Source organism: Peromyscus maniculatus, chromosome 8 (assembly GCF_049852395.1).
Source record: "Peromyscus maniculatus bairdii isolate BWxNUB_F1_BW_parent chromosome 8, HU_Pman_BW_mat_3.1, whole genome shotgun sequence".
Taxonomy (NCBI): Eukaryota; Metazoa; Chordata; class Mammalia; order Rodentia; family Cricetidae; genus Peromyscus; species Peromyscus maniculatus.
The window spans coordinates 59,228,055-59,251,059 of record NC_134859.1 but is presented as its reverse complement, the minus strand read 5'-3'; the positions used below and the strand labels follow the sequence as shown (position 1 = coordinate 59,251,059).

At 49.5% G+C, this 23,005-nt stretch overlaps 2 protein-coding genes across 4 annotated transcripts in view; one reads left to right on the top strand and one right to left on the bottom strand.

Annotated features, from left to right (window-relative positions):
• Shpk (sedoheptulokinase) overlaps positions 1–3,525 on the bottom strand; it is a 35,288-nt gene extending 31,763 nt beyond the window's left edge. Inside the window, exon 1 of the mRNA XM_076542858.1 lies at positions 3,224–3,525. Within this exon, the coding sequence (XP_076398973.1) occupies positions 3,224–3,385 (162 nt within the window). The 5' untranslated portion in view covers positions 3,386–3,525. The remainder of the gene's footprint in view (positions 1–3,223) is intronic.
• Positions 3,526–3,591: 66 nt separating this feature from the next.
• On the top strand, positions 3,592–22,249 carry Ctns (cystinosin, lysosomal cystine transporter). Of its 3 annotated transcripts, none has more exons than XM_076542859.1 (13): positions 3,592–3,717; positions 3,844–4,021; positions 5,616–5,695; positions 10,836–10,914; positions 11,923–12,007; positions 16,183–16,286; positions 16,415–16,546; positions 17,186–17,285; positions 17,383–17,502; positions 18,618–18,788; positions 20,464–20,581; positions 20,779–20,893; positions 21,250–22,249. In XM_076542859.1, the coding sequence occupies exons 3-13, from the start codon at positions 5,635–5,637 to the stop codon at positions 21,356–21,358; spliced, it is 1,194 nt and encodes a 397-aa protein (XP_076398974.1). In that variant the 5' UTR covers positions 3,592–3,717; positions 3,844–4,021; positions 5,616–5,634; the 3' UTR covers positions 21,359–22,249. The 3 variants fall into 3 exon arrangements, 2 of the variants coding, with proteins under 2 accessions (XP_076398974.1, XP_076398975.1); XM_076542860.1 differs by lacking the exon at positions 3,592–3,717 and having other exon boundaries at positions 3,839–4,021; positions 21,250–21,269; positions 21,305–22,249; XR_013041738.1 differs by lacking the exon at positions 3,592–3,717 and having other exon boundaries at positions 3,839–4,021; positions 20,779–21,269; positions 21,305–22,249.
• The last annotated feature ends 756 nt before the right edge of the window (positions 22,250–23,005 follow it).

The window sequence follows — 23,005 nt, the reverse complement described above, 5'->3', positions numbered from 1 at the left end:
ACCCCGAAATAAAGGCCATTCTCTGTGATGTGGAAGGCTTAATGGCTGGAGAAAACATGAGAAGGCTGAGTCTTTGGACTCTTTGGATTCCTCCAGGGAGGGCATCTGCCCTTCTGGGAACAAACCCAAAGCCTGGTCAAAACAGTTCTTGGCCTCACAAGTGAACAAAGGAGGGTGTGTAAGGGGGAGCTGGGGAAGGGGTGGATGCAAACTGGAGCATAGTCAGCATGTAGCCCCACACCCTACCAAGGAGCCTTCCACTGTGCCAGCCAAAGTGCATAGAGGGGGTACACAGCTCTGTGTGTGAGCTCACAGAGGAAGAAAGACAGGGAGGGCAGGGGTGAGAGAAGAAAGGAGGGGGCAGTTGTTTAGGACACTGTCATCATGGCAGCCACTAGCCATCGGAGTCCGGGCTGAGCTGCAATGTTTCATATGCACGAGTTACATCCGAGGGCTGGCAGGGGAGATGATGGATCAGTCAGCTTGCCCTACAAGCCTGAGGACCTGAGATTAATCCCTGCAACTCGTGTTTTTAAAAGTCTGGTGCGGTGATGTGTACTTTAATCCTAGCCCTGGAGAGGCAGAAAGAGGCAGATCCCTGGGAGCTACTTGTTAAGCTCCAGGCCAGTGAGAGACACTTTTTCAAAAAGAAAAAACTGGGGGGTGGGGGCATGAATAAAACCTGAGGGCTGAGGAATACAATGCAAGGTTGGCCTTTGGCGTCCACATACATACAAATACATGGGAGCATCTAATTACACACACACTAGTTCAGAATTAATATGAGTCAGGTACAATATCTCATTAACACATCTCTATTATTGCATGTTAAAATAATACTTTATATACATTAGGCTAAATAAAATACATAATGAAAATTAATTTTGTCCCAGTACTCAGAAGGCATAAGCAGGTAGATCTCTGTTACATATTAATTACCTAGCCAGCCAGGTCTACATAGTGGGACTCTATCTCAAAATAAATTAAATAAATAAATAAATAAATAAATAAATAAATAAATAATAAAAAATTCATTTCATTCATTCCTTTTACTTCCTTTAAGTGACTTGCATTTCTGTTAGACAGTGGTAGTTTAAAAGTCCCCAAATGGCCATCAGATGGTGCATCATCTCAGGACAGAGGGGCCTCTGTTTAAAATGTGTCAGCGGTGAGTGGGTTGTGTGGGTGGAGACCACGGAGGAGGAAAATGAGCCAGCTGGGAGTAAAGACAAGGAGGCTGTGTTCAACAGTTCACTTTAGGGTTGAGTGGGACCAGGGGCAGTCCTGGGACAGCGGGCACGCCCACACCGTAACAGGAAGCCTTTGCTGATACTCTTTCTCGGTTCAAACCATCAGTGGGTCTATACCGAGACCAAGATCTACAACTTCAGACTTGACAAAGTGCAGAGCAACTCACTCAAACCCATCCATCCCTGTGCCCCTCCAACTGGGTCAGAGATTCCCTCCAAAGCCTTGTGTTTTAGCTGGGTGGGGTGGAACACAGCTGTAATCTCAGCACTTGGGAGGCTAAATAAAGAAGATCCGAGTTTGAGGCCAGCAAGACCCTATCTCATAACGGAGGGAGGGAGGCTCAAGTTCATGAGGAAAAGGCAGCCCCTGAACCTGCTGTCCCTGACCCAGCTCCTCACTCCTCCAGAACCAAAGCCAACGTCTCCATGTCATAATTCATGAAGTGAAATAATCACTCTAACATGCTGAGGCCCCAGACGAATTAAATTAAATCCGAAGGCCTCTGGGAAAATAATTAGAAGTGTTCCTGCAATTTTTATTTTCTTCTTCTTCTTCTTTTTTTTTTTTTTTTTCCGTTTTTCAAGACAGGGTTTCTCTGTGTAGTTTTGGTGCCTGTCCTGGAACTACCTTTGAAGACCAGGCTGGCCTTGAACTCACAGAGATCTGCCTGCTTCTGCCTCCCAAGTGCTGGGATTAAAGGCGTGTGCCACTACCGCCCAGCAATTTTTATCTTCTTAAACACGTCCCAGCAAGATGGATTCTGAACCTCCAAAGAACTGAATACAGATCCTTGGCAAGAGCTTTTGAGACACAAGGCCCAAGTGTGGGGTACTGCATTCAATCCAAGTTTCTGGCTGGGAGAAGCCTTAGTGGACACTAGTTCAGACAAGGGAATAAGTTGAGGCCGAGAAAAAAATGAGATGTTACACTCTGCCTTGATATTAATTTCTGTAAATTCACTGACTATAAACTGACCCTTTTCAGGAAACTAACAGGATTGGAGTCTGAAGCTTGATGTCTGTTCTGAGCCTACTTACATACAGAGTTCACTGTCCTTAATTCATAGGGTTTTAAATATATGTGTACATATATGTGTCTGTATAGACTATATATACATGTACACTATATATAATATAATGTATATAATATATAGTGTTTGTGTACAGACTTGTGCCTGTCGCGGGGCACATGTAGTCGTCAGAGGGTAGCTTTCAGGAGTCAGTTCTTCCCCTCCATGGTGGGTTCTGAAGATGGAATTAGGGTCATCAGTCTTGCTCAGCAATTGCTCTTACCTGCTGAGCCATCCTGTGGGTCCCTGAATGTTTCCTTTTCTATCTTCTAGCTTTCAAAAGTGACTGGTTGTGGTGTATAATTATCAGTCTGATCATTTTTTAATTTTTAATCAACTTATCTCAGTGTCTTCCTACCCTCTGACAAAAATGCTCCAGAGATCTCTCATTGGGACTGGAATTCTTTGAGTAACCAAGTGAAATTTTCTGTTACTTTCACTTCTACGGAGTGAGAGGATCGAGGTAAGCCTAATTCTACATCTGATTTCCAGAGCCCAACCCACCTAAAGGTTAAAAAAACGAAGCCTGAACTTGAGGGCACAGGGCAGATGTGAGCCACGAGCAACAAACGTGATAGTCAGGCCTGTGGTTATTACTCTGAAAGCGATTCCTCTCCGGTCAAAGTACAGAAAGTGATGAGCAGAGAGTAGAGGGGTCCAGCTCCGCAGGGACGCCAGAGAAGCCTGGGAGTGGGAAGATCGGTGCCCGCATGAGGGAAAGCTCCCTGGGAAAACCTAACGGCTTAGCCTGAGCGGCTTGCAGGCTGCAAGACCCTGGAGGAAAGGACGGCAGGCGGAAGTCAGACAAGCTGGACAGTCAGGGGTACATCTTCGCGGAAAGGTGCTGCCCGGGATGCCGCCAGTGTCGTCCGGGGACGGCGGCTCCAGGGCGCTGCCTCTCACCTGGGGCCCGGCCGCCGTGCTCTCTGTCTCTGCCCGGGAAGCCCGGGTGCAGGTGGCCAGCACCACGAACCCGGCTGGGTGGTCGGGTGCAGCCTCCAACAGGGCAGCCTTCACGGACGTGGTGCCCAAGTCGATGCCGAGAGTGACGGGTCGCGAAGCCATGGCAGCGGTGACAGTGGTGACAGCGGAGGTCCAGTGGCTTGAGCAGCGCGCTAGCCGCCGCACTCTGCAACGGGGAGGGCAGCGCGGGGGCGGGGCTTCCCTGCCAATCTTTCAGCCGCACGCCACATGGCGACTTCTTGTCTTCCCATTGGTCAAGGAAGGCAGGCTCCCACACGCAGCGACCCCCGGCGATAGGTGGAGAGGCGACAGGAGGCGGGACCTAGTGGGCTGAAGGTACCGGACAGTGCCGCGGGGTCCTTGGAGCATCTTCGCCCAGGAGCGCCGAGTTTCGAGAGACGACAGAGGCTCCAAGAGCCCTGCTGCCCCTACAAGTAACTAGGTCTCCCCTCAAATCCGAGCCCCCGTCCCAGCCAAGGCACCGGCGCCCTTCCGCCCTTCCCTCAACCCTACCCAGTTTTATCGATCCGGCTCTGACTCGTGAAAACTACAACTTCCAGAGCTCCTCGCACGGAACTCTCGGCTCCCTAAGTCAGGTGGTTCGGGTCAGGTGACAGCTGGCCCCGCCCTCACACAAAGTCAGCGGATCCCGAAGAGTCCCTTCTATTCGGAAGCGGCTGCTGGCGCGAGGGTGCTGCTTTCGGCGAGGTCGGTCCGCTGAACCTGGGAGGCTGTCAGGTGAGAACCATGGGCGTCGGGACGGCCTCCCCTTTTCCCGGTAGGACTAAAACACCACCCACCCCAGCAGACACTAGCCTGGCACCTCAGAGGAGCAATCTGCCGCGAATCCAGCCTCCTTCAGCAGCGCTGGGTTTCTATCCTCTGGCCCCAACCCAGACCGGCACAACCCCAGGTTGAAGGACTAGGGTATCGATGAGCAAAAGCACTGGCACCGGCTGCCAGCCAGTTTGGGTGACACTATTCGGCTAACCCCTTGCTTGCCTCCTCTGGTGCCGCCTGGGAATGTGCAAGTGGCTTTGGGGAGGGGGGAGTTAGATGCTGTTAGGACCGTTCCAGAAGTTCCAGAAGCTCCTATTGATTCCACCAGAGAAAGAGAAGACACCTGGGTCTTGCCTTGGGTGGTAGTGGTAATAACATATTACATCATTGTTTCTCAACTTTTTTATCTTATCAGTCCACCTCCTTAAATTTTTAATACAGCTGATAAGCTCTGTTTTTTCATATCATGGCTTTTGGGAGAGCCAGAAACAATGACTACAGATATTTTCAGACCCCAAGAGCCTATTTTAGACCCCTTTGAGAATGCATGCCTTAAACTTCATCTCACTTTAATTCTGTGGTGCAGTTTCCACGGTCCCTGTTCCCCCATTAGGAATCATAGGTTAAGAAATATTCCAAAATCATACAGCAAGTAAATGGGAATCCGGAGACCTGGGCAGTCCATCTCCAGGAAACATTCCTTGTCCAAGCTATGTTATCTCTTGAGGAAGTTCCGGGTTATGGACCAACAGCAGGACTACCTCAGTCAGACACCTGACAAGGGGTAGCTGTCACGGGAGATCTCTGATTCTTGAGTGGGGATGGTAGAGGCTCTTGAAAGTGTACATCTGGCTGAGGCCTGGAAGATGGTTAGAACACATACACACACACACACACACACACACACACACACACACACACCACACCACCCAAGGGCATGGCCAGTGCCTTGTTTCTGTCTTGTAATTTTTTACAAGCCTGGTTGTTTGGTTAACCAATCTGATCATTTTAGCATTGTGGTCACCTTGTCAATTCCTTTTTCCTTTTCCATCTCTTCTGGGGTTTTCCTTCCGGATGTCTTAGCCTTTAGCACTAGGGGACTTTTTGCTGACAGACTGTTTGAATTTCACAGTGCGTATCTGCTTCAGTGAAATGAGAGAAGAGATGGTTTTTTTCAAAAGAGAAGAACACTCTGCCAGTTAAACTCCATTCATCCCCCCTCCCCCCGTTAACTAGGCTGTAGACAGCATTTGAGGGAACAGTGTGGGTCTGTGCTCACTTCCTCTGAGTAGGGCTTTCCACAACCCACTTAGCTGCTCTGAGCAGGTTTGCCCATGACATGAAACAAAGGTAAGTCCTCTCTGGGGTCTCCTTCGCAGAGGCTGTGATGCCAAGCCTGTGAGGTCAGAGGTCACAGAGCTTGTGAAGAAGAAGTCCTTTATGAACTGTCCCACTGTCGTGGCTCAGGTAGCATGTTGTCTACCAAGAGCTGAGCTAATTCAACTTTAACATGCCACTCTCTTGCTGTTTGTTTGTTGTTTGTTTTTCCTAGTTCGGAGAAGTCAAAGAACATGATGAGGAATTGGCTGTTTATTTTGACCCTTTTCCTCTTGAAGTCCATAGAGAAATGTGGTAAGTTTGTGATTTCTCAGCTTTGTAAAAAGGGAAATAGTAGCCGGGCGGTGGTGGCACACGCCTTTAATGCCAGCACTCGGGAGGCAGAGGCAGGCAGATCTCTGTGAGTTCGAGGCCAGCCTGGGCTACAGAGTGAGTTCCAGGAAAGGCGCAAAGCTACACAGAGAAACCCTGTCTCAAAAAATAAAAATAAAAAAGGAAATAGTAGAAAGAGTAACCTCTCTGTCACCAAAGGTTTAGTGCTGTCCAGGCCACCTATGGGCAGCCTCCCACCCAGAGAGGTAGCCAGATCCAGGTCTGGTGTAGGGACATTTTACAAAGAACCAGATGGCCCCAAACATAACTGGCCTTTTACCCTGGGGTCCCTCTTGCCTCCTCTGTATTGGCATAGATAACGGTTGGTTCTTTAGCCAGACTGTACAACTGGCTCTCAGAGCCTCAGCAAGCTGGGATAGTTATCTGTAAAGAGCAGCTGTGCTTCTGCCCTCTGGACCTTTGGGAGAGAGTTGTGGATCCTGGAAGACACAAAGGAGGCCTTGTACCTGGTTCTCCCAGGCACAGATGCAAGACAAGTCTACCTGGCCCCATGTTGAAGAGAAAACATACCTTTCCCTTAGAGAAGATTGGAGCTGGTTACAGCATCCTGAGCCACACAGAAAGCCCACTAGTGGGGTTTATACATCCGTGTCAGAAGACCCCTTCAGATGCTGTTGGCATCCTTGAAATACCCAAGACATTTCTGGAATTCCTTCTTTTGTGAATAGCTTTGTTTAGTATTCACAGTGCCCAGGCCCATTTTAATCATCAGGTAGGTCATTACTCCAAAGCAAGTGTATCTTAAAGTCCCTGACAATCCCCAGAAACCCCGGGCCAAACATTAGAAATCCTACACATGAACCCTAAAGCTGCACACACTGGCTCCATCATTATGGTTGTCTGGCCTCTTGATAGCCAGAGAACTGGTCATCGCATCAGCTCATCATTGGTAAATATTAGTCGTGTTCCTTTGCAGTCACACCTTATGGAAATGTTATCTCTGGGGGGGGGAGCAGGCAAGGGGAAGGGGCTCAGACCATGAGGCCTGGCCATGCCTCCTTTCTCCGGAGGGATGCCACAGCCACACTTGAGCCCTGCTGAGTCAGCTCTCTGGGGATTGAGGGCATGCGGTTGTGTGTGCATGTGTGCATGAGCACATAATGGATACTACCTAGGAGATAATGGGAAATCTTGCGAGTGCTCCTTCTACACTGAGGGTAAACTGAGACCCAGGCAGGGTAGAGAGCTTCACAGGTAAGCTAGAACTGGAATAGGGCCTCTGTTCCCTTTGCCTCTTTCTCCTGACCGTCTCTATGAAGGAGCAGTGGAAGCTGCCATAAAACTGAGAACCTGCTGGACTTTTCTTCTGTTGGGGGTATCAGCATCCAGGATGACACAAGAACAGAGGCCTCCAGAGCTTGTCGCTTCTGACTTCTTTGAGGGGAGTCTGTGGCAGTGCAGCCCAGTGGTAACAACTTGGGCTTTGGATCCAACAAGCCTAGCTTTGAATCCTTATTCAGTCATCCCTAGATATGTGGACAGGGCTCCTTCCCTCTTGGAGGGAGTTTCCTTGACTTAAAATAGGACTGAAAATGTCCGTTGCCTATTGTGATTATTATAAAATGGGGGCAAAGAAAACAACAGAAATGGTACCGTACCTGTAGTCCCAGCACTCCGGAACTAGGAGGGGAAGATCAGTAGTGCCCTTGTGTTCCAGGCAGACTTGTGAGACCTCACTTAAGTAAATAAATAAGTACACGAGCCAGCAGCAATAACTGGGATGAGTTAGGGTACAGGGTAGGTAGTACCAGCCAGTAGCAGTGGCTTATATCTATAATCCTGGCTACTGGGAGGCTAAGGCAGGAGGATCACAAGTTTAAGACCTATCTCAAAGTTAAAAAGTAAAAACATAAGAAGGGCTGACTATGGAGCCCATGTGGGGGGGGTGTGCGGGGGACCTGCATTCAATCCCCAGTGGGGGGGGGGGAGAAAGAGGGAAGAAGAGAGGAGATTGATGATTCACGTTAGGGGAAACAAGGTGGTCTCCCCTCGGCTCACGCCACCCCAGGATATGATACAGCTTCCAGCTGCCTCCCGTCTTGGACTAAAAACACCATGCAGTAGTCAAGTGATGGCAGGTAGTAGAAGCTGACGGCTGTTTAGCACAGAGGCCCTGTAGAAAGTAGAAAGCATGCTGCTGGCCGTTCTGCATTGTATCTGTGAGACGGGTCTTAGTCCACCCACTTACAGGTGAGGCTCCACAGGTGTAGGCTCAACAGTCAAGTACCTTCTGTAGGTCACACAGCTAGGAGGTCTCAGAGCCGGGATGGAACTGTGACTTCAGAGCCTAGGATCTCACTTGCTTGGGCTCTAGTGTGTAGCTAGAGTTTTCCTGCCTTGCCCACAGTCAGGACAAATCCTTGTCACCCGCCAGTCCCACAGCCGCTCAGACCCAACCAAGTAGACACAGAGACTTATATTGTTTACAAACTGTTATGGCCATGGCAGTCTTCTTGCTAACTGTTCTTATAGCTTAAATTAATCCATTTCCATAAATCTATACCCTGCCACGTGGCTGGTGGCTTACTGGCATCTTCACATGCTGCTTGTCATGGCGGTGGCTGGCAGTGACTCCTTCTGCCTTCCTGTTCTTTCTTTTCTCCTCTATGTTAGTCCTGCCTATACTTCCTGCCTGGCCACTGGCCAATCAGTGTTTTGTTAATTGACCAATCAGAGCAACACATTTGCCATATAGAACATTCCACAGCACTAGTGTTTTCCTTAGTGCTGAGTGAGGAGGAGGTAAACACTCTGATCTGGTTCTTTGAAAGCTCCTGTCTTCCTACTTTAATACAAAGACTGGAAAATCTAACTCCCTGACATCCCTTTAAGTGCCTACACATACACACACAACATGCATGTGCCTGCCCTGAGCGGTGGCTTGTTCTGGGTCTTAACTTATCTAATGTAGTCCTGAGCAGTAAATAAAATATCATAGCCTGGGGTAGAAGTCCTGCACTCCCCTAGCTGGACAAGCCCAGAACAGAGCTTCAGACTGATAGCAAAGCAGGCAGGACAGAGTGAGCCTAGCAGTCAGGATGGAGTTAGCTTAGCAGCCTCCAGACCCTGAGGCCACAGCAACCGATCTGACCTGAGGAATCCACTCGGGTGAGGGGACTAGAGACTGTGTACTATGGAGAGTCACATCTGGGAGACTTGCACCTTGGAGAGGCCACCATCTGCATTTATAGATGGGGACTAAGCTGAAGAAAGCAGCTCAGACGTGGCAGAGCTGGGCCCAGATGGGTGAGTTTCAAGCTAGTGACACCTTGGAAGATAAGGTGACTCTCCCAGGAAGTGTCCGTGCAGTAGAAATACCAAGGGGAGAAACCAGTTGAGGGGGTCGGGGGAGGTGACACTGGCGTTCTTTCCAACCTGAGCTCTGAAACTTCGGGTCTTAGTTCTTCATCTTCTGCCGTGGAGGGTTCTGGGTAGAGGCCTGCACCTTCTGTCCCTGTGAGAGCCATCTTCCCCAGATGGTGCACTTCCTTTGCTGCCTAAGATACCCTTCCCTCTCTTAGTCTGGATCCCTGATCATGACTTCTGGGATGTGCCTATCCTTGAAGTCTGTGAGGCAGGGGAGGTGAGATGCTGTTGTGCCCATTTCTCGAAACCCCCAGAGACCACCAAGGAGCCGGTTTCCGATGCAAGTGCATAAGGGTCCTTTTATTCAGGTTCAACCTGGGCCACCGCACGACAGATGGAAGGAAATGTGACGGCGGCCATGAGCCCAGGTGCAGAGAGTTCTTATAGGGAAAAACCACAGGCCAGGAATTGGCAACTTGGGATTGGGTAGCGTGAAACCATTGGGTTAGAATTTTGGCGGGGAACCACAACCTGCTGAACAGGATTATCTGGACTGCTCAGCAAGATTGTCTAGATATCTTCAAGGGCCTAAACTGCAGACAGGATGTCTGCAGGAGGATACTGCTCTGTATCTATTCCAGTTGTCATGGCACATTCCTGAGGTCCTTCCTGGAACTGAATACAGCAGGTGGTCTGAGATGGTGGCCCTTTCCCTAAGGTAGAGCCTATAAAGTCAAGTGTAGGCCTTCACAATGGGCAGGTATGCCATGAAGCTTTGAGTACACCTGGGCATGGCACGGTGACAAGGGCGGTGTGCTGTCCAAAGAACACAGGAGTTACTCAAAGAAGCTACCTAGCCATGCCCTGCAACCACAGTGTGCTGGGTTATTTGATCTCCCCTAATGATCTTCCTTCCTTCTCTTGGTGTTTTGTTTTGTTTTGTTTTGTTTTGTTTTGTTTTGTTTTGTTTTGTTTTGTTTTGTTTTGTTTTTGCTGGAGATTAGATTCTGGGTCTTATGCTCACCAGTCATACATTCTACTTCTGAGCTATATTTCCAGCCTAGCCCTCACCCCAAAATGGTTTTCTAAGACCTAAGCCTGTTTCCTCCCTCGCCCTGGAGCCTGTTTGTCCACCTTCTCCTGAGTTAGCATCTTAACGCCAAGAAGCAAGCCCTGATAGTGGAAAGTGTATGTCCCTTGCCACTATCCTCCAATCTCCAGCAAACAGACAGTCAGTCTCAGGAAGGGAACCATGCATGGGTTGAGCTGAATCTGCAGGAAAGCCCAGGCGGTTCTTTAGAAACATGTTATCCAGGCCTTGTGCCCATCTCAGAAGCCAGGAATGAGACCAGATCAATTTTTCAGAGGGGACCTCTGTGCTGTCTATCTGCAGAGGTGGTTCCAGTCTGCCCTTTACAATCACAGATGTTGGTTTGAATTTCTTCTTTTTTAACTTTTGGGCTCTGTAGTTCCCAGACTATTTCTGGGGAGCTCAGCTTGCCCACAGAGGGGAAGGAGGAGGAAGTTCCAGCACTTCCTGCTCTAAACTGTGGCAGTCTGACCCTGGTGCAGAGATGGGAAGAGTATAACGTCAGTCTGGATGTACACCTAGAAAGCAGGACAGTCAGTGAGTCAGGGCTAGTGAGTTCAGATGGCGGGGGCCTGGTGCCCACTCCCCCTTGTGGGCTGAGCTCTCTGTCCTGGGGACTCATGTCATTGACTTGGATCTTTCCAGAGTCAACTGTCAGTCTCATTGTGCCTCCCACTGTGAAGCTGGAAAATGGCAGTTCAACCAACGTCAGCATCACCCTTGGGTAAGTCCTCAGCCCCAGTCGGGACTGACCCCTGGAACAGTCTGCATATACTTCTGGTGTGATGCTTTCGCCTCTTTGTAGGACATAAAAAGAGTGGTTTGAGCCCATGATGGCAGAGCAGGGTCCCAAAGTCAAACACCTACAGGGTCCTTGTTTCCACTAGGAGGAAAAGGAGGACACTTTTCCCTAGAAACATGAGCTGTTTCCTCTAGCAAGAAGAGTCTTCAGGTGGTCCCAGGTGATGCCTGACTTCAAGACCCTTTCCAAGACTAAACATTTGAGCAGAGCCCCTAAAAATCAAGGGGCAAGGAGCTGAACCCCTGACCAACACAGCACAGCTGAGGTCACTTGCCAAAGCAGAAGTGACAATATCAAGGGGTCCCACGTGCCCCTGCTCACACTTTGCCTTTGTTTAAGAGTCTTATTTGCTGGCACCTACTGTTGAGACCTGACGCTACCAAAGGAGCCTTTCCTACTGGGGCAGAGAACCTTTGACCTGTCCCCTCTGTTTGCCCCCATTATTCACAGCCAGAATTCCACCTTCTTGTGTTCTCACCCTACCCCAAAGGAACAGCTAGTCTCCTAATAAAGCAGGAACATGGTTCCTTCCACCTCTTACCTCTCCCAGTTTAGGGGCAAATATCTTGGTAAAGGTATTCTCTTACAGAAATGAATGGAAGTAAAGCATAACATCATGCAGAAGAAGTCGAACACAAAAAACTCTGGGCTGTCATATTCTTTGTGTATAAAATATAAAACCAGCGACTCCGTGATGCCAGCCCATTGGTTATCCTTGGGGTCAGGAAACAGGAGGGGAGCAGAACAAGGCTTCCGGGGTGTTGGAAATGCTTGTTTCTTGATCTGGAGACTGGATATATGCAGTCTGATCACACTGCCCTTCCAGATCCTGATTTCCAGAAAGGAAGGCCTGGTATGAAATCCCAAGGGTTGATTGATTATCTTACAGGGTCCAACTTCCCAACAGTAACCAGACTCTTATCTTCCTAGGCATCCATTAAATACAACCTTGGTGATCACTTTTGAAATCACGTTTCATTCAAAAAATCTCACTATTCTGGAACTTCCTGATGAAGTAAGTAACAGACCTTATTAATGCTAAAGGCAATGCTGGGCAACAGAGTACACTTTAATTAAGAGCTTGTGGGGGGGAAAAATCACTTACCCCGCCCCCCCATTCCATCCTAGAAATACGTAGTTTGGGCTTTGTTGGTCTCTTTAAGGTTGAGTGTTTTCTGCTGTGTAGTTTGAGTGAAGGATTCACAAGATGAATGCAAGTTGAAATGAGTAGTTTCCAGGGCTCCAATCCTACAGCCTAACCGTGGCTAATAATAATAAGGTACGGTGTATAGGCAGGTGCCAAAAAAAAAAAAAGCCTGAGGCAAAGGTGATTCTGAGTACGGAGACATTCTACAGATATTTTAAGGGTCTGCCACAACTTTGGATAAGAAGTTTAGGCCTTGCTTTAAAACGTTTTATGAAATTGGGGGGTGGGGGTGGTTCTCAGTGTGTAGAGTCTACCTAGCATACATGAGGTTTAAATCCCTGCTACCACACACACACACACACACACACACACACACACACACACACACATACATGCAAAGAAATGAAGGAAAAAGAGAATGTGTGTGTGTGTGTGTGTGTGTGTGTGTGTGTGTGTGTGCGCGCGCGCGCGCGCGCACGCGCGCGCGTCAGAGAGAGAGAGAGAGACTGACTTTCTAATTTTTGTGTTTCTAATGCAGAATCCTATCCCAGACCTACTGATTCAAAGTCTATTTGTTAGCAGGGTCTGTGGATGATTGGGGCCCACATTAAAGTTTGTGAAGCACCATTCTGAGACGTTGGTAGTGGCTGGGTGTCAATTACATAACTCTGTCTCTGAGGCTTTCTGGTATAATAATGATGATCATTCATAGCTTTTTATGTTTTATCTTCCTGCTTCTATCTTGCCAACCATGTAAATCAGTTGTCATTCAGCTAGATAAGACTTCAAAAGGGAAGCATCAATTCCAAAAAAAACAAGGGTTTATAAAAACAAGCAAGTGGTGGGCCTGTAATTTCAGTTATTTGAGAGGCTGGAGGCAGGAGGATCACAAGTTCAAGGGCTGCCTGAGCTGCAGAACAAGTTCACAGACAGCCTGGGAAAATAGTTGAGACCTATCTCAAAATAAAAAATAGGAAATAAAAAGCCGGAGTTAGAATTCAGTGGTAGAATCCCAGACCTTGGAAGGCAGAGGCAAGTGGATCTCTGTGAGTTCAAGGCCAGCCTGGTCTACATTGCAAGTTCTAGGACAGCCAGGACGAACATAGAAAGACCCTGTCTCAAAAAAAAAAAAAAAAACTCAGTTGTGGAGCATTTGGTGGCATGCACAGGCACTGTTTCATTCCCCAGTAGTGAAAGAAGAAACAAAAGCTTAATGACAGTCAGTCAGGATGAATAAGTCTGAAGGCCGTAGGCCGTAGTGACTATTACTAACAACGAAGTATTATATATAATTATGTATCAAATAATAGTATTTAGTTGAGAAAGGACCATGTATAGGACAGTGGTTTCATAAGGTCATATTACCCAGTGATGTCATAGCCACCTTTATTTGCAAACATACTCATTATAGTATTCATATGGCTCTGAAATTTCCTGACTTCTTAGAGTATCTCCTGATGTTAAAGGACATGTGCCCATACTTGAAACTGATAAAAATTAGATCTTCAATGTTCGCACCCCTCCCACCCCATCCCCAATCCCCCTACACACAAAAGAATGTTAAGTATGTAAGGTAGTAGGTGTTAATTAGCTCAATTTAACCATGTTGCAATGAATATGTATATTAAAACATTACACTTTATCATACACAATTTTTATTTACCCATCATAATAACAGAGGTGGGGGAGGGGCCACAAGAAAAAAATTGCAGGGACAACCTTGTTATTCACAAGACCCTGGGTGGCTGTGGAAATGGGCTACAAATCAGTTCTGGGCTCCTCAGCAAGCAAATAGCTGTGAGAGGGGATTCGGAGTATCCCACTAAAGAGACCTTCTATCAGAGGTGGCTCTTACACACCCTTATCCCCATGGGTAGCATTGTGCAGTATTAACCACTGCAGACACACACACACACACACACACACACACACACACACACACACACACACGCACACACACACACGAGGCCTGAAGGCTGAGGCCAGCATGCAGCACAAGGGGAGACACAGTCCTATGAGCAAGTCTGGTGCAAGGCCTCTAAGCTTTGTTTGATCTGCAGGTCACATGTGGACTCCAAGGGGAACAGACACCAATCACTTAGTTTAGGTGTGGACATGGAAGTAAAGGTATCCTCTTGTAAAAATAAATGAACGTCAAGAATATTAGGCAAAAGAAGCCCAATACAAAAAAATGGGTTGTAAGGTTCCTTGACTCCATGGTGTCAGGCCAGTGGTTATCTTCAAGATCAAGAGACCTTGGGTGGGGGGAGCAGAACGGAGCTTCTGGAGTGTTAGAAATGCACATTTCTTGATCTGGAGGCTGAATGTGTGTAGCATGTAAGACACTTCATCAACCTGTGATATGCGTACTTTTCTGTATATGTATTATAGACCTGGTTGTTTTTTGTTTTGTTTTTTGTTTTTTTAATTAGCGGTGGGAGTCAAAACCAAACCATTTTTGGAAGATGGTCTTTATGAACACCTGAACCCACCTTCTCGGGCTCCTGCATCACTGGCCCCTCCCTGCCCAGAGCTAAGCGCATTCTTGTCCTGTGCCTGTGATATAGGAAGCCAATGGTCAGAACCTGGAAGTCAGGTGGTCTGGGAGTTCAGCCTAGAAGCATTGGGTCAAGGACTTCAGCCAATCAGTGTTTTCCTCATTTGTAGGGTTCATCATGTCTCCTGGACCACACTCTGGGGATTAAAAGCAATAGCAGGAAGTATAAAACAGCCAGCATAGACTTGGGCATCAACCTGGCAGGGCCTCAAGTCTTCAGTAAGAAGCCCTGCTAGGATGAAGATAGGTTTCTTCTGTATCCCAGAATCTAATCAATATTTATGTGTATAATTCAGCTATCATTTGGCTTAAAAGGGCTTACTGGGAAATGTTATCATTTATACTATTTTCTATAGAGAAAATATTTTACTGTTTAAAATAACCCTGGACTTTTAAATTATAACCTATTTTCATGAAAGGAAAAAAAAAAAAGAAGAAGCCCTGCTAGCCTGGCAGCTGAAAGCAGGGAGATCTCAAAGTCTAGACCAGATTGTGCTGTGTAAGCAAAACCCTGTGTGTGTGTGTGTGTGTGTGTGTGTGTGTGTGTGTGTGTGTGTGTGTGTGTGTGTGTGTGTGTAGGCAGGTGTGGTGACTTGTGTAATCCCAACACTCAGGAGACTGAGGGATGGTGATTTCTGAGTTTGAGGCCGGCTGGGGCTACATAGTAAGTTGCAGGCCAGGCAGAGCCACATAGCAAGACTGTCTTAGAAAACCAGAGAAAGAAACCACTGTTGGTTTAATGAGCCACATCTATGTGGTACCTACAACATCGGTTGAGGGTGGGACCTAGAGTGTTATAAGGGAAAATGGGACAGTTTGGTTCCAGAAAGATGCCATCCAGCTCCCTGCTTCTCTGAAGGGATTTCAGTGTGGCAGGAAGATGACAAAAAAGAATCAGGTGGCACAGGCAGGCTCCAGGTCCATCTTCCAGGAATAGGCTTCTGATAAATATCAAGCAGAAATGACCACAAGAGCATCTTGTGTTCCCACTTCTGCTGCTTTGTTGTTTGGCAATGAGGCGGGGCATGGGGAAACATCCTTCATGAGTTTCCCTGAGCATCACAGTACTGGAAATAGAAATAATACAGCTCTCACAGTTCAGTCATCGTAGGAAGCCTACCATGTGCCCAGCTCTGCACTGTGAGCTTTAGGGACATCAGGTCATCCAAAGCAGCCCTGCAAGGTAGGCACTGGTGTTATCCCCAAGTACAGATGAGTAGACTGAGATAGCATGGCTTATCCTACACTCCTTCAGTGGTTAGCCAGGGAAGGCCAAGGACCAGCCTGTGGTTCTGCTCAGAAAGCCAGATGGAAACATGGCAGGGTGGGGTTTAAGTTGGCTGGCTGCTTCTTGTGCCTGGTTAGTAAGTTTTCAGAAAGCAGAACCAAGTATGATATGTCCCTGCTCCCATCCCCTGGTTCACGGCCTGGAGTCAGACCCTGTTAACTATACATGGCCACAGATCAAATCCAGTCCTCCTGACAGGTCGTAGTGCCTCCCGGAGAGAAGAATGCCTCTTTCCAAGTGACTTCTCAAAACGTTGGACAAGTGACTGTTTATCTGCACGGAAATCATTCCAACCAGACCTGGTAGGCTGGCGTCCGCCCCCACCCCTGTGGCCTCTCATAGAGCAGGAAGGGTGGCCATGCACAGGTGTGTATCAGGGCTTCCTCCAAAAGCTTTACCTCGCGCCTCCTGACCCCAAATCCCTTTCTAGCCCCAGGATTCGGTTCTTGGTGATCCACAGCAGAATCGTTAGCATCATAAACCAGGTGATTGGCTGGATCTACTTCATGGCCTGGTCCGTCTCCTTCTACCCACAGGTGATCCAGAACTGGAGGCGGAAAAGGTAACTTGCCCAGCTTAGAGCTGTCCCAGCAGACCCTTGTGGGGCTGCAGAAAGACACCCCTCTACACTTGTGTCTGCCTACAAGCAAGGTGGGGTTTCCCGTGCTAGGGATTTGGTTCCTTGCCCAGTTCAGCCCTTCCCTATGGGAACAATAACATGGAGCTTCTCAGCTAAACCAAAAATGGGCTGGGTAAGGGAAATTCTGCCCTGAAGCTCCTTGGCCCTGGAAGGCTGGGCATCACGTCATGCAACCTTCAGCCCCAGAGCTAAGCACTTCTGCTGTGACTTGAAAGACAGAGTCAGCGTCGGCCTGGGGTCAGTCAAGGACATAGCTGTCCTCTCTTCACACTGTCATATGGGTCTCAGGTCTCATAGGGGACTGCCAAGCAGTGAGCCAGGGGAGTGGGTGGGAAGTGGGTGCTGTCTCCCCCCTAGAGGCCTCCAGGAGAAGCCTCTGGAGTGTGGGGAGGAGGGTGGCCTGGCCCTCAAGAAGGCCAGTTGGGTGGCATCAGCCATGGGAATAGACCGCTAAGGATGGTACTGAGGCCTCCTTTCCCATGCACTGGAGCTGTGCCCCCTCCCACCCCAGGGGTTCTCCGCCTTACCCCTGCCCTGCTTTTCCCCCTCTGCCCCCTGCAGTGTCGTTGGTCTCAGCTTTGACTTCTTAGCCCTGAACTTGACAGGCTTCGTGGCCTACAGTGTTTTCAACATCGGTCTTTTGTGGGTGCCCTACATTCAGGTACAGCATTGCTCACCCCCTACAGCCCACCCAAGCCCCTGGGTGACCATGCTTCTCTTCACCTCTCAACTTCTCCTCCTCACCCCCCGCCCAACAGGAACAGTTTCTCCTCAAATACCCCAACGGCGTGAACCCCGTCGACAATAATGATGTCTTCTTCAGCCTACATGCAGTCGCCCTCACTCTGATTATTATCCTGCAATGCTGCCTATATGAGGTAGGCAGTGAGGCCTGGTGACCTGGCCTGCACCTGACGTCCTAAGCCAACCCCCACCCCACTCTACCCACATGCCCTGAAGGGATGATGATAACATGACGGCCCCCAGCCTTCTGTGGCTGAGTAGATTTGGGGTGGACTTTCCTATCTTTGTCCCTGGCTTAACTGAGAGAGGGTGTCAGGAAAATGGTGTTTTCATGGGCCAAGGTTGAGGGAGGTTCTTGGTAAAGGGGAAGGCAGGATCATTCACCATGGTGTGAGGGAAACTGTTTATAGATGGGAATGACCAGGGTTAGGGGTACCAGTGGGGAGCCAGCTCCTGGGAGGTCAGGAGGAACCTGGATTCAAGCTCTGCCACTGAAAAGCTATCTGGGGTCTTAGCGTGGAATGGAGGCACCTTTACAAAGACCCAGTGTTTCACAGGAGCACCCCAGATGTGACAGCTTTACCATCACCTCTCCATGATGTGCCGCCACCTTCGTCCACACAAGACCAGTGGGGGCTGTGTGACTTGAACGAACCTCCTTGGTTTTCTTGCACCTTTGCTGTGACATTCCGCTGAAGGGGCCTCATTTGGGGCCATGTCTAAAAAAAAAAACTGGAGTCGGGGACAGATTCCAGTATCCCCAGGTTTCATCCATATCCTGGAATGAGCTGACATCAGGGCTGGGTGAGGTCTGGGCCTTCAGCATCAGGGTGTATGTCCCTGCACGGTTTGCTCCCTCCAAATGAGCTCCGAGGTGTCCAGCTCCGTGGAGTTGGAGCTTGGTCGGTAGGGGCCAGAGGATCCAACATGGATGGAGCAGGAGAGATTGACTGTAAAAGGTTGGGGCTGGTGCTAGGATCCACACCTCTTCCCAGCCCAGGTTTGATTCACTCACCACCCAGATAGAGGCCATCATCTCTGGGTTTGGTCTCCTGCCCTGGCCTTGTGCAGACACAGCTCCAATGCTCTTGGCCCCCTCTTTACACAGGTTACACCAAGGCCAGGCTTCTGCCTCCAGCCCTGTCCTCCCCCACCCACCCTGCGCCCCTGTCCAAAGCCATCCCCCTCCCTGAAACCATGAAGCAACCTGAGTCCACGTCTACAAACCCCACCCTTGTCTCATCCTCAGCGAGGCAACCAGCGCGTGTCGTGGCCCTCTGTTGGCTTCCTGGTACTCGCGTGGCTCTTTGTGTTAGTCACCATGATTGTGGCTGCAGTCGGTGTGACCACATGGCTACAGTTCCTCTTCTGCTTCTCCTACATCAAGCTCGTCATCACGCTGATCAAGTATTTTCCACAGGTACTCCAGAGTCTTCCTGCATTTCCGTATGGCTAGTAGTGTGAGCGGCAAGAGGTACTGAGCCCAGGCCCTGCTCTCATGGGGCTGCTTTTTACCAAGCTAAGGAGACAAGAGTGGAAAGCTGTAGTCGGAGCCCAGAAACCCAGAATGGCAGAAAGCCAGTGGGTACCACTGCCTGCCCTTTCCTGGAGCCAGACTCATGTGTCTTTCCTAATAACTTTGGACTTCTCTCTTTTGCCTGCCTGCCACTAGAGCCATCCATCCCTAAGGACCAGTGGCAGGGGATCAGAAGAAAAAAAAATCAGACAGAGGAGGGAGCTGACCACTGTGGCCTTCTCCTTTGCAGAGATGTTCTCAATGGAGGTCCCTCAGCATGCTCCCCTCCCCAGTTCTCACAGTCCAATCCAGGTCCTGGGGCTTAGACTCAAACATGTCTTCCCTAAGAAGCATGCTGGCTCCAGGCCTGGTGTAAAGAAATGACATCCACATAAGAATTCTAGAGCCACCTTGAACTTTTTCCCGGCAAAGAAGCCTCAGTGCTGAGAGTCTTGTATCCACTGTGCTAGAGATAAGTTACACTGGCTACAGGCAGGGGGAGATCCTGAGGGATAAAGCAGAGTTCTGTAGACTGTAGAGAGTGCTATTTCAGGCCCAGGCAGCCTGCATGGGAGTCCTGGCTGCTGAGCATGCTGAGAATCGAGAAACTGGGTAGCTAGAGCCAGGTCCCAGGGAATTTGCATGGAGGGACCAGGTTGTGATAAGGAACCTGGGGCAGGAGCATCCATGGGAGACATTTCGAATTATCTGTAACTGGAGAGGGGACACCAAGTATGGGATAGAATGAGAAAGATCAGGAAGGGGACCTCCCTCCTGGGTGGTAGGGAAGGGTATGGTACCAGCCAGAGATGCTCTGAGGGCACTGTGGGTTTTGAGGAGGAATCTGAGACTGGGGTAGCAGGAAGAGGGGAATGCCCAAGAGACTGGGAAGGCCCAGCAGTCAGAGGTGGCAGCTGGGCCACTCTATAGGCGGCTGAAGAAGTCAAGGACTCAGTAGCTTTTCCAAGGGAGCCCCACACCAGAAAGTCTGGCTCCCAGCCACACTCCTAAGTAGTGTGGAGTCCAGGCTGAAATGGGGACAGAATCCCTGGAGCTGTGATGAATCAAGAGTCACAGTCAGACTTAGTGGTACACACCTGTAATCCTAATACCCGGGAAGCTGAGGCAAAAGGATCATGAGTTCAAGGCCAGCCTAAGCTACATAGGGAGACACTGGCTTAAAAAATAACTAGGGCCAGGCGGTGGTGGCGCATGCCTTTAATGCCAGCACTCGGAGGCAGAGGCAGGCAGGACTCTGTGAGTTCAAGTCCAGCCTGGGCTACAGAGTGAGATCCAGGAAAGGCGCAAAGCTACACAGAGAAACCCTGTCTCAAAAAAGAAAAAACAAAACAAAACTAGAAATCAGAGGTCTGTGCCTGCTCTAAGAGGTTGAAGCTAGGCAGCATTCCCCCACCCCCAGCCCCACCCCTGCATGCAGACTGTTTGCCTGGCTCCAGTTTGTCGAAGCCCAGAGGTCACTGTGTTCTCGAGCCCTGAGCTTAGTACATGAGTGGGAAGAATCAGCAGATCTCGTTTGGAGTAGCGGTCACAAGGCATGTGTGGCATTGTCTGTCCCCAGGCCTACATGAACTTTTACTACAAAAGCACCGAGGGCTGGAGCATTGGTGGCGTGCTCCTGGACTTCACAGGGGGCAGCTTCAGCCTCCTCCAGATGTTCCTCCAGTCTTACAATAACGGTGAGTCTGCCAAAGCTGCTCCCACCAGTGAGGGAAAGCACGGGAGGAGGGGCCTTCCTTGGAATCCCTAGCCGTGCAGTTTCCTGGGCAAATGGGGGTCCTCACATCCCCACCACCACACACACACACACACACATCTGCCTGTCTTAGAAGCTTCCAGCCTAAAACCAGATTCTGCCCCCTCTGGCTTTTCACAGACGAATGGACGTTGATCTTTGGAGACCCAACCAAGTTCGGACTTGGCGTCTTCACCATCTTCTTTGATGTTGTCTTCTTCATCCAGCACTACTGTTTGTACAGAAAGAAACCGGGGTACGACCAGCTGAACTAGAACCCAGAGACCCAGTACAAACAGCCAAGGCCTGGGCCCTCGTAGGAAAAGTTGTGTCCAGCAAAGGCCAGAGAAGCAGTTGGTGTACAGGGCTGGTACCGTACGCCGACAGAGAAGCAAGCACTCTCTTCAAGGGCCAAATGCCTTAAACTCAGCCTGCCTGCCTTCACCCCAGGCCCTTCCTGAGCCGTAGAGGACCCCTCCCTGGGACAGACACCTGACTGCTTGGAGACTGAAAGCCAGACTTGAGGTGGTCTCTCCCAACCTCAGGTTCCAGCCACCTGCTGGGAGGCACCCAGCCCTCCTGCATCTTGATACGCCATCTCTTTTCTTTAAGGCTTCAGGCAGCACACACAGGTCCGACAGCCAACCCAGACAGAACTGGGCAGCAGGTTTGCAGCCGATGGCCTTGCCCCAAACCACCAGTGTTTCTGGGAGCAGCTTGAAGGGCTAACCTTGCAGCTGGGAGCCAAGGATGCTTCCACCACTGTGCTCACGGGAACCAAGCAGCCAGGTGCTGTGGCCAATGGACTGGAACAGGTGCTGATGCTGGTGGTGGAGGGGAGAGGACTGTGGGGTGAGGCTCGGGGTCCTTTCTCTGAAGGCTACATTTCTGATCCTCATTCTCTACAACTGCTCCAGTCACTGGAGAACACGTGGCCCCGGGCCAGTGCCTGGTAAAGTGTATTTCTGATCCCTGAGGTGCCTGCCAGATCAGTGGGAAGTGGACCTGCTGCCCTCTGGATTGTTACATACAAAGACAGTTATCACAGTAACTTTTTGATTTTTTTTTTAATCCCCAAGGGATATTTTGAAATGGCTTGTTTTCTTTTGCCCTCTTTCTTACCTCCACTTTCTGAGAGTCAGAAGGAGCCCCATCTCAGTACCTCACCCCCACTGCTCCTAACAGTACACCTATGGAGCAGGTACATAGTACCAGCATGTGCCTTAGAAACCCATCAGTCAACCAAGCAGTAAGAGTACTCTCCCCCCCCACCCCAGAGGGGATACCTCCTTCCCTTCCCCCATCCCCAAACTAGAACTCCACTTTCTTAGCTGTTGAGGAACCTCAGAAGAACAGGAACTCACCTCCTGTAATGCTTATGAGTCCCACCCTGATCCCTAGCCTCCTCCTCCTCCTCCTCCCAACTGTCCTTCCTATGCCAGATGGGGAAGGAACCAAGGTGTGCCTTGAGTTTATCAGTCTGTCCTTTTTGCTCTCTACAAGACTGATACTGAGGGGCCCTTGTATTTCTCATTCTTGTATATTTTTTTTCTTGTCTTATTTCATTTTGGTGGAGTATATGTCCTTAATTAAAAGGTGGCTTGTTTACATACACTTGGAACATTTACTGGATGCAGAAGGCAGTTATGTTGACCTTTGGAACCAAGTCCTTGGGCTTGGAGGACCTACGTGAACAAATGTATAGGGTTGTGGAGTCCCTTGACTTGAGGTGGCTGCATGTTGACCCACACTGGATCGGGGAGGCCCTCTCAGGCTCAAGATGCCTGCCCAACCAGAGCCAGGTAGGCTTGTTTCACAGTGCCTTCTCTGCCAGTACCAAGGTCCCATCAGCATGTTCAGGCTGGGGATGTGAGCAGGGGTAGGAACCTCAGGGTGGGGCATGAAGCAGGGGTGGTGAAGATCTTACTCTCTAGGCCGAAACATCTCTAAAGTCCTGTTTCCTAGAGTCAGGATTGCAGCCTGGCCAAGCCCACAGCTCAACTACTGATTTTTTTTTTTTTTAATTAAATGTGTTAATGGGCTGGACACAGTAGTATACCTGCAAGGTCAGCTATGTAGGAGGCTGGGGCAGGAAGAACACAAGGTCATGGCTGATTGAACAACACCGAGAGACTTTCTCGGGGTAAGGCGCGGACGGATGTGGCCCACTAGCAGAATGCTTGCCTAGTGCGCAGGTTTGAGGCCCTGGGTTCAACAGCACCAGGAGGGGAGAAAAGTGTTATTGGGTGTTTTACACTTTAAAAACAGATTCTAAATTCTGGACTTTTTCTTTAGGAGAGTGCTATGCCTCAAACCCAGGACCCTGAGCAATCAGACAGGCGCTCTATCACTGACCCATACCTCCAGG

What these genes read in the sequence shown, in the direction of transcription:
- Ctns (XM_076542859.1), top strand. Translation starts at nt 5,635, where the DNA reads ATGATGAGGAATTGGCTGTTTATTTTGACCCTTTTCCTCTTGAAGTCC. An exon ending in CAGAACTGGAGGCGGAAAAG is followed by an intron (nt 16,547 to 17,185) that starts GTAACTTGCCCA and finishes TGCCCCCTGCAG; the next exon opens with TGTCGTTGGTCTCAGCTTTG. An exon ending in CCTCCAGTCTTACAATAACG is followed by an intron (nt 20,582 to 20,778) that starts GTGAGTCTGCCA and finishes GGCTTTTCACAG; the next exon opens with ACGAATGGACGTTGATCTTT.